The sequence below is a fragment of the Sturnus vulgaris genome, chromosome 4, assembly GCF_052056855.1.
Source record: "Sturnus vulgaris isolate bStuVul1 chromosome 4, bStuVul1.hap1, whole genome shotgun sequence".
NCBI lineage: Eukaryota > Metazoa > Chordata > Aves > Passeriformes > Sturnidae > Sturnus > Sturnus vulgaris.
Window position 1 is genome coordinate 39,211,225 of NC_142246.1, and position 11,173 is coordinate 39,222,397.

At 35.9% G+C, this 11,173-nt stretch overlaps 1 protein-coding gene across 7 annotated transcripts in view; it reads left to right on the top strand.

Annotated features, from left to right (window-relative positions):
* MARCHF1 (membrane associated ring-CH-type finger 1) overlaps positions 1–6,511 on the top strand; it is a 224,617-nt gene extending 218,106 nt beyond the window's left edge. For all 7 annotated transcript variants that reach the window (XM_088163631.1, XM_088163628.1, XM_088163632.1 and 4 more), the window contains 2 exons: positions 17–164; positions 2,360–6,511. In XM_088163631.1, coding sequence (XP_088019757.1) covers positions 17–164; positions 2,360–2,661 — 450 coding nt within the window. In that variant the 3' untranslated portion in view covers positions 2,662–6,511. The remainder of the gene's footprint in view (positions 1–16; positions 165–2,359) is intronic.
* Positions 6,512–11,173: the final 4,662 nt, after the last annotated feature.

Genomic DNA, 11,173 nt, shown 5'->3' on the forward strand with positions numbered 1-11,173 from the left:
TTTTTTTTTATTTCAGTGGGAGAAATTACAGATGACAACAAGTGAGAGGAGAAAAATTGTGTGTTCAGTCACATTCCATATAATTGCAATTACCTGTGTTGTTTGGTCATTGTATGTTTTAATTGACAGAACTGCTGAAGAAATTAAACAAGGCAATGATAACGGTAAGTATCTTTCACTTTCTTCAGTGCTGCTGACAATGCAGTGCCTGGCTTTGACAGGCAGCTCTGTAACCAGTCACATTCTCTTCTTAAATAACACGTGCCTACACCAAAGGCTTTAATGTGGAAGTTCTGAATGTGTCAGTATAAAAATCTTAGCTTATGCCCCAGCAGAGAGAACTCCACTTTGTGTAATCATTACAACGGCTTAACCAGCCTGCCAGTTCTTCCTGGGTTAATCTCCCATTATCTAGGTAATTCTAAAGCTCAGGCAAAAAGATGAGTCAAGTTCAAACAGCTCAGTGCAAGTTCAGCTCCTGAAATAGCAATTTATTTATATTAATCACTTGAATCATGATAGGAAGTAAAGTATGATGGAGCCTCTTCATTAACAACCTTCCTAATACGAACTTCCAAGAGGCTGTTTTCCAGTTGTCTTAGTCCTTCATGTGGGACTTGAGTAGCATGGAAAGCCATTCCTGTGTCCTTTCAAATACAGTTTCACTGTGAATGTCCATGTTCCAGCTGTATTTGTTCTCTGGAACAGAGAAGGCATGGAGTCTCCATCTCCAGAGATACTGAAAATCCAACTGGAAACGTGTAACAAAATGCATGCTTAATGTCAGTAGGAGCCATAATTAGCATATGTGGAAAATATATCCTAAATTTAACTACTGTTTTCCATTTCAAATCTAAGTTTATTTGGTCTTAAATTTAGTCTTAAATGTGATCATGATGATAAAAAGCTTTTGAGTTTTGATCTGAATTGAATTTAGGCACCCTAGAGGAACAAAGGTCTCTAGCTTTGTTATATTCATGGAAAACAAAACAGGTGGAGCTTTGTGCCTTGCTAGTTAGATAAATATTTGATGATACTCCTGATGCTTGCCTTTCTTGCCTCATAGAGGAAAATAAGCAACAAGCCTCAGTAAGTGACAGATGAATACACACCACAAAGTCTTGTTTTGCATTCTTTCGAAATGGGTAGCCTTGTTTTTTATCTCAAAAAACCTGGCCCAGAGGACAGGACTAGGAATGGCTTTGAACTTCTATTTATGACTACAACTACATCAACCTACTCATTACAAGGGGGAAGCTATTTCTGTAGATTAGCTGAATTTAAATAACAAAACAGCTAACAGGGATTTTTGTTGTTACACACAATGCTAAAGAATCATGTTAATTATTCCTAGTAGACTCAAAAAGTATTTATGATTTGTATAGCATTCTGTATTTGCCAAGTATAATAGCTGACACTAAAAAATGGACAAAGAATTGCTCTGGAGCTACTTAGAACATGCAGAAGTATGAAGAGGATGTTTTTGCCCCAAAATTTGCTTGTTGCAGGGAAGAGTACTTTTACAAAAATGAACATGTATTTGTGGGGAGTAAGAAAGACATATATGTAGTTTGCTTTCTTCTCCATTTTCTCTCTTTAAATCAGAATTGCCAAGACAAAGACAGTAAGCACTGGAAAAGAAAATACTTTATAAACATATTTTGCGAAGGAGAAAAATTGAAAGCCCTGAATAATAGTAGTATTGTTTGTTAATATTCTGAGTTTAAAAATCCCATTTTAAATGGATATCTCAAATTATTTAAAGGGTTGGTTTTTTTTTCCTTTAGGGAAGTATATGATGCAAGCTCTAACTGCTAAACCTGACACTGGTTTATAGAAAAGCCAATTTAAAATATATTAAAAATATGCTAGAATTTATGTGGCACCAGTGGTACGGAATCAAGTTTCACATAAATTTATTCTGCTTGAAGAAACAGGTCTAGGTTCAACTGACGTTTCTTTCTTCTAACAAAGCTCAAGTCTGAAAACATGGCAATCCTGGAAAAAAATGAAAGATACAAAACTCTCTGTCCCATATCAGTTAATAAAAAAATGCTTCCTCTATTGCCACAGAAGCAGCAGCAGCCTATCTTTAATGTTAAAAGGTGGAAGAAATCCTGAAAGAAAGCTTTTGAGAGTGGCATTGAGTTTTTTTATTTGACCAAATGGTGGTCAAATCAGTTAAAAGTGGGAAGTAGTTTCCTATTCCATAGGTAGTTTCTTGACCTATTTTCTGAAGCCACAACTGCCCCAAATAGCATGTACATACCTGGGCATTGCAAGTGGCTTCTTTTCAATGTACATTACTGAAACTCAGTCCACAATATTCAATGCATAACATAAACTTTCTATTTCAAAGGTGTCCTCGAATGGCCATTTTGGACAAAACTCGTTGTGGTGGCCATTGGATTCACAGGAGGCCTGGTCTTCATGTATGTGCAGTGTAAGGTTTACGTCCAGCTCTGGCGCAGGTTGAAAGCCTACAACAGAGTGATCTTTGTTCAGAACTGCCCAGACACGATGAAAAAACTGGAGGAGAAAAGCTCTCCATGCACTCAGCCCTCGGAGGCGAAGGATGCAGTGGTGGTGCCAGTAGCACAGACAGGTACAAACTCTCAGGCGGCGGCGGAAGAGGCGACATCGGAGGTCATGCCAGTTTGACACGGACAGCATTGCTTCTTCCTTGCAGAGTAAGCTGTAGTGTTTGCCACACTACAAATGCTATAAGAAAGCAGAAATGACTGTGCATTTTTTCAGTTGAAAAAGACACCAACCAAACAACAAAAAAATACCCCGTACAAAAACCAAAACCGTACAAGGAAAATGGATCCAGCAAAGCAACTTGTTACTGTATGGAATGTGACCGTTCGTGACGTAGTTTTGCTACTAGTCAGCAAGTGTAGTGAAAGTGGAAGTGTAGAAAGTGCAATAGAGAACAGGTTTAACAGACAATGCCAAACCAATGTGACAATGTATTTTTTTTCCCTAACTGGGCTGGCTGGGAAAGTAGAAAACAGAAGTGATACAATGATTTTGTTTACAAGAAGACACAAAACCTTTCACCTGTTTACTACTAAAAGTTGTATTTGCTATTTACCTTTTCAAAGATATGCTTCAAAGGGTACCAATCCAAGTTATATGCATTAACAGAATCAAAGTAAAGAGAGCTGTAGTGCAGCACTCCCTCTCTAAGCCTCGTATGGTAACGCCTTCATGTGACTGTAGTGGAGCCTGAATGTTTGGGCAGCTGTGTCAACTACGGATATTTGAACCAGTTGTTTTTTACTATAGCTGGATTTTTGAAAAGTAAGCAGTTCCAACCAGTATAAAGTCATATCTCCATAAGCTATAGATGTTTTTTTTAAATGTCAGGGAAGTAAGTACAGGAAGGAGAGAATATGTAGATATGCATTTAGAAGAGCAGCTCTGCTATTTATTTTACTTTATAGGAGTGAATTAGGCATAAATTGGAGACACAAAGTATTGAGGCAGAACTGTAAATGAAAAAGAAACAGTTTACTGCAGAATTACAAAGAAGTAAATTGTCTATTATCAAAGGTCTGAAAAAGGATGACACAGACTGAAGATGGAAGCTACTTTTGGTTTTATTTTTTAAGATTCATGATACATAAAGGTAGATGTAAGAGAACATACCTATTTACATATCTTAAGAAAACATTAGTTTTTATCTCCTTGTTCTAAAAAGCTAGTTTTTATCTTCCTGGCTGAAAAAACAAATCAGTGATTTCCTTCTGTACAGGTAAACTTAAGGTGTTAAGAGATTCAACAGTTCAGTTGTTAATTTCATGTTTTGAGCACTGGTATGTAAAAATGAAGTGTGAATAGGATTAAAAGGTGCAATAGATAAATGAATGTAGATATAATACTGTGTCCAACAGGGTGAATTATATATAAAGAACCAATTTTCTGATTCACTTTGTAAAGCTGTGGTGTTTACCACAAGGACACAAGAGCAAGTATAGACTCAGAGTAGTTATGTACTGGTGTGGACAAGTCTGGGGCCTGAACATAATGTGTATATTAAAGAACTTGAAAGTTCTTTTTTTAGTCTTGTAAAGGAGGAAAAGAAAAAAGCAAATAAAGAACCAGAGTAATGAGGACAGGAGAGTAGAGATTCACTTAAAGGAGGGGCATCTGCCACAATTACAAGTGAACTAGAGTTCTACGGAAGCCTTGACGTTTCTACTGCTAAATTTTCTCTTTATACGCTCAAACATTTACAGTGAAATAACAGAATCATCCCATTCTTGCAAATATCCAGGCTTCTGAGCCTAAGATGTATTGGAATTTATATGCTAGGTATTCCTTTGTGAATGTTTACTGGCTTAAGGCTCAGGGAATACTAGAAGTAGCAGTGTTAGCAAGAACTATGTCTTTAATCAGATCATTATATACTTTTGTATTTGAATTGCTCTTGTAATTTGGCTGTGACTAAGTGATTGTTATCTGGCTAGACAGGAGACAAACCTTGGTGCTTGAATGGGTCCTTAATACACATCAGTATTTGCTGCAAGTTACTCCAGGTCAGTTGGATTAATGCTGAAGTTTTTTCATGTAACGGCACACACTTTTTATACAAAATAATTTCCCCACTATACAACTGCAGCTTCCAATTGTAGCAGCTTCTTATTTGAAACAACATACAAGAGAAACCAAATCATTTCTCCATTTAAAACTGTGGAGATTTCAGAAGGTCTTCAGAGCATGATGACACGATTAAGGAATGTCTTGTAACTGCACGTGCTTAAGATAATCTGCAAAGGCATGGTTTTCAAAAACCTACTTTTTAAAAGGTGAATCTCATGATATCTGACATCAGACACTTAGAATCACTAACTGCATCTGAATGTTTTGAAGGATGTTTACAATAAACCCGTGGAATCAGCAAAATTTACTGACAAAGAATATTGTTACGATGGATAATTAAGAGCTTTCTGAAATAATAGTTTCTTACTAAGTGAACGTAACCCTGCTTCTTTAGCCAGCTTGTTCTTTGACTGCAGTAGCATCATGGCCCCACTGAAAGTACTTTATCCCCTAGTTTGTCAGTTTCCTGGAAAGTAACTCACATTGGGTTTTTTTTCTTGAACCAGTATAAAATTCAACTCAAAGAAGAAAATACCTGAAGATCCTGAAAGCAGAACTGTAGCATCCAACAAGGTTTTACATTTTTTAAAAACACACTGAAGAGTCAGCAACAGAAAAGACAACGTGAAAACTTTTATACCAATGCCTTCAACTTCAAACACTGTTCTGGCACTCAACCATATATGCAACTGAGTTTACATTTAATTAAATAAAAGAAAGCAGAAAGACTTCCGTTGAAATTCCTCCTCTCCCTTGCAAATATTAAATGTAGACAGCAGGAAAAAAGAGCAGAAGATGCTGAGATGAACAATGAGACAAGTCACTAGCAAGAGAGATTTCAGCTGGCTTGAAGCAGCCTTTAACCTTTTAAAGCATTACAGCATTAGTCTGTGCATCCCTTTCTCTTCTTAAATGCACTGGATTTTCTAGAGCTTTCAGGGATTTCATGCTGATTGAAATTTGTTTCTGAAGCAGGGTACAACCTCTTCAAGGGGGCAAGGAGCTATTCATACCACCATGCCTTGGATTCTGGTCTCCAGTAATAAGGAAAGTACATGGATAGAGAAACTAGATAGATGCTTATCAACCAATACATTTTCATTGCCACACAAAGTACAATTTTCTGTATTAATTAATTAACCACAGTATTCTATCCTGAAAAAAACAAAAACAACCTAAACAGAACAGTATACTGAAGATGAAGTCTAAAGACTTTTTAATGAAGATGCCATCTCAAATAAAGAACCATATCAAACCCCTGTGTAGCCACAGTGTGGCTCTGGCAAATATGCTGACAGTGGAATTTGGCCTGGCTAAACCCACAAGGGCAAAACCTGGCTCTGAGCTGCCATTAGCTTAATCTGCATTCTTGTTTAAACCGAGTTTTAATAAAGGTAGGTAGAAGTAATTTGGTGTCAGGTCAGATCTCGAAGTTTAAACAAGATACTCCTGTATTCACTCCTGTGAACATGCACACTTCTTTTCCTGTTTTTAAGTTACAAGCATTATAAACTTTATTTCAAACTGGCATAAACATACCACTTTTGACTATCAGTAGCATTACAAAGGTTCTTTACTAGTCCAACTGTGCCATTCACACACTGAAGGTAGTGTTAATTTTTGTTGTGTAGGAACAATAGTAATTCCCGTCTCCAGAACAAACAGTTTATAATTTCCAATAATTTAATGAAACGTACACTCTGATGAAAATATTTTACTGTGTATAATATTTGGAACTACAAGTTTGTGTTATTTGTTTAACTCCCTCTCTTTTGCAAAAGAAAAAGTGTATGTTTTTGTGGGTGAATGTGTACTGGAAGACAGAAGATAAGGGAAACAAAAATAATGTATCTGCTTAATGTTGTGGAAAAATGTATTTGTATTAAACAAATTATTCAAAGTACTGCAGTATTCTACATTTGTCACCTTGTTACCTAGAGCATCACATGGTGAACATGAATTGGCAAGACCACACTCTTGGAAGAACAGTGAACAATTTATTATACTCAGTTGCTTACTTAATACTAATAAACTGCAAAGGGCTACTTTTGGGTATCCTACCTTGGCAGAATGCTCAGGAAAATACCTCATAGTACAAAACCACTTGAAAAGACTTATAGTTGTTTAACTTGCAGGCTTCAACTCTAAAAAGAAGCTTAGAAAGCAACTGGTTTTGCATTCATAGAACAATGGACAACTAGTACTGGGTTTCAACTCCAGAGAGGTTAAGAGGATGAAAGCTTACTTAAGAAAACAGTGCCTTGGTACAAACTGTTACAGTGATTTTGGAATGTCCAACACATAAAAGCTTTAAATATGGACTGGGCAGTTACTTTAAAGCTAATCAGATTGTCAGCATGGATCCCGTTTTTGTATTATTTTATACTTTGACTTGGTGAGGTTTTCTCCATTTTAAAAACCCTAAAGACTTTTTTTCATGAAGAGGAATTTGCATTATAAAAAAAGTCTGTGCATTTTGTGAAGTGTAAAAGAAAATCCTTACCTTGACTAAAACAGAATGTTCCAACCAAGGTGAAAATTTAGTTTTCTACAAATCCACCTACCCCGTATCTTTCTCGTAGATGGTCAGTTTGGGACAGAGTTTCAAAAGTTTCAAAATACCACAATTCTAGCTGGAATAAGTCATCATATGGCTGATGATTGGTAAGAATATATATTCAAAACACAGAAATAATGTTCCAACTAATTTCATTCTGTATATCCAAGGCTAGCCACTTGTTCATTTTCTTAAAGCTGCCCTGACTAGCTCACTATGTAAATCCAAATGGATTCAGAAATCCCTGCAAGATATAGAAGAAACAGCATAACCAAAGAAGTTACAGTAGTAAAGATATATTAATTTCGATTTATTAGCATATGGAGAAGTGGAGCCAAATTTGGTTTCATAATTAAGAGACTAGAGGTATGGGTCCCTAAGCCTTTTTGCTTTGCACACAAGAGTTCAAATCTCTCGATGAAGGGTACCACTAGAACACGAAGCCTGTTTCTGTTTAGTTTGACATCTGTGTACACACATCCTAGCCAATAAAATATTAAGGCTATTCTGCATAAGCTTGCCTAACAATCAAAGAGATTGTTAAAGAACTTGCCAAAACACTGGTGTACCACATTTCTGCTACCTATGACACAGAGCTCAGAAAATAACCTCAATTGAGAACAGAATTATTCCACTCTGCTGGAGAACATGGACCCTGGGACAAACTTGCCCTTTTGCTACTTGCAAATACCTGTAACTGATACTAACTGAACCACAGGACCTTTTTTTTTTTTTAAAACACATAGAAGATAACGTATATGAAAATACAGTATTCAGTGCTATTTCAAATAAAATCCAAAGAAGATAGGTCACAGTAATTTTTATACGTTTTAAGGAAATAACTAATAATTTGAGGAGATAATTCATAATGAAACATGGATCATTACATCTGTATGTGCACATGCCTGGGAACGTGATCAACAAACTTTAATAAGGGCTCACAAACGGCACAAAAGTGAAAAGCAAAGTAGCAGGATTTAGATGAGGTCTTATTAAACCCAGAAAAGGACAACCCCAAGTGTTAATGGCTCGCAGAAGAAAGACTGCTACTCACAGGAGCCCAGAAGATACAGTCAAAAGAACAAATCAGTCTAGACGTTCAGGCAAAGGCTTTAATCAATCTTCAAGTGCCACTTTACCTCTAGGTTTGCTACCAAATTTTGAGAACTGGAGAAAAATAATATTTCATTTAAAAAGTGTAAGATTTTTTTTGAGCACTTAATATCTTAGCAATGGGCATCATCACTTTATCAGTTTTCAAATCAGTATGGTACTGTCTTGGTTAATTGTGTGAACTTGAGTAAGAGCTTACATTAGTAGGATGCTTCCATTTTTATTTAGGAATATTGTTATTGCTAAATTTATTATTTAGCAATTCTGTCTTAGTAATGCTGTCATTTTAGTCCAATAACTTGATTAGTTTTATTTTTCCCTTGTAACAGGTAACTAGTTACATATTAAACCCTCCATTTTAATAGAATTGGACAGTATTTGCAATCAAGCAGCCAAGGCTTAGGGAACTTGATTACAGGAACATTATGGTAAGTGTCTCACCATCAGCTTATTTTCAGTTTCATTAAAGGAACTTTGCATAGGACCTTGGAAGGTAATTTTAAGACAACAGCTCAAACTGTAGAGCATAAATCACAACACCTCATTAGCAAAGTCTCTTACCTTCATGAAACTTACTTCTTTTGGGGAAGTCTGGAATGAATTATAATGAATTTTTGCTCTTGAACGAGCTAGTAGAAAGATAACGTGTGCATTGTATCATGCTGAGACTGACCAAAGAAGCCAATTTGACATAATTCTGTTCTGCAAGCGTTTTATTGCCCTTTATTAGAAAATTAACCTAGAAGATTCCTTACGTGACAGTGGGCTTACAATTGAGGCAAGCATCAGTCCCTTATTATCTTAAAAAACTTTCATACCTTTGTCTGTAAACCTCCCACAGGCAGCTCCAAACAACACTGACTCTTTCTCTCTTCCTGCTGCAGGACTGGCTAACTCCTTCCTGTCCCTCACACAACATCTTATCCTTGCAGTCCCTTGCACAACCACCTGACCCTCCCTCCCCACAGCACAGGCAGCAGCCTCTGCCCCTCCACCAGCTAACTCACTCTTTATAACACCCATCCTCCTTGGACATAGCTGTGCCCTAGGAAGGGGCAAGGCTGTTCCCACTCTTTGGAAAATAGTACAGCTGCAATTTATCAGGGGTGAGACTGCCCTCAGCACTATCTCTATTCTCTGATAATCCATCCTCCCACAATTAATCAGTGATCTTTTTCTTCTGAGAAAAAGAAAGGGGTTTTTTTGCTACCCTTTTATATCTACCAGGAGTTTAGCAAACCCTAGTTTTAGAAAAAGTTAAACACCAATACGCATATTTTTGGTCCCAGACTCTGTCCTCACATATGGCAGTGTCATCACAGAGATTAGTAAATATGCTATTGCATTGAAAGACAAACAAACAAAAAATCATGATACTCTATAACTATATCCCCTAACAAATGGCTTAATTTGTTTCCAGTACTAAGAAATTGTAAACTAATTAATTTACATTTACTGTACACACGCAGCTTTGAGAACATTAGCATCTTCTGTTTGGTTTTTCTTTTTTTTAAAATCACATTTGCTTTGTTTACATGAAAGAAAAAAATCATTATTTATACTGGACTTAAAGCCAGCTGGTTCTTTCCAGCTGAGACCATCATTAGGGTATGTTTCACAAGTCAGCTGCTACTGAAAGTCTGAATGTAATCTAGCCAGTTCCTTAGAGAAGCCTTAGCTCTCCAAGGATGGATGAAGTAAAAGTATAATGTAGTAAGAACACTGCAACAAACTGGAAAGTATATTAAAATCCCCAAAGTTCTTATATGAAAGTGGCTTTATGTGTAAAAATACTACTTTTTTGTTTGAAATGTTGTATATTTAATAAAAGCCCTTATAAGTAATGAAATAATTTTAACTATTACATCTTTGAGTTGAAAACTAAAGAAACACAGGAATATTGCAAAACAGTACTTGACAAGTTAGAATGAAAGAAATCTTCCCTGAAATTAATCCTTTACCAGAAAAAAAGTCCTTTAAATTATAGAGAATTATAACAGACGATTTAACATTAAAATCTGAAATCCTTAGCTATAAAAGAACAGAATTTCAAGGTATTCCCCAGAGTTTGGATAAACAGAGAACATCATATAACTATTTCCCATTCCCACTGTCACCAGCACCTACTTTCTAGATTTTAAAGAAACCGAATAATAGTTCAGAACTCCTGTGAGGATCTGTCTTTTTTTCACCTGTAGGGAAGAAACTCATCAGCATATAACACTCTAATAGCTGGTTAGAAACTCATCAGCATATAACACTCTAATAGCTGGTTATAAGGCATGATTGGATTATAAAATTAATTGCAGAGATTCCAGCAGCTTGTCTCAGTAACATATGTGAGGCAAAAAACTCTCTCTAAATCCCCCACTACTCCAGGCCTGTCAGGACAAAAAAGTCTCAGCACTGAAATTATAAATGAAAATAAATAAATAAATAAATAAGGCTTTGAGGGTTTTTGTTGTTATTCTTTCCCACTGCCACGTTAATATTCTGCAACAACTTACCTGATAAATTGGTCTTGCATCTTGTACATCATCAATTTAAGCCTAGATTATTTTCAATTCAAATATGAATACCTGACAGCTACATATGATTTTTTCTGATAATTCAATGTAAAAAGTTCACATGCAGACACTGTTCTTTTTTTATTACTTGTGCAGTAGGTCAACAAGACAGTTTAAAAGCCAGCTAAACAAGCAATATATGGACTTCAAGGAAGAAAATTCAAAGTCAGTAAGGTCTGATCTGTAAACATGTTCTTGTAGTCTGAATGAAAAATGTTTTAAAAATATGTAATTTCACGTATTTGATTATCATATTAACCAGATTTTTATAATGTCTTATTACTGGATTGTTTCAAAGAATATAGAACATCTCATTCTTCGTAACTTT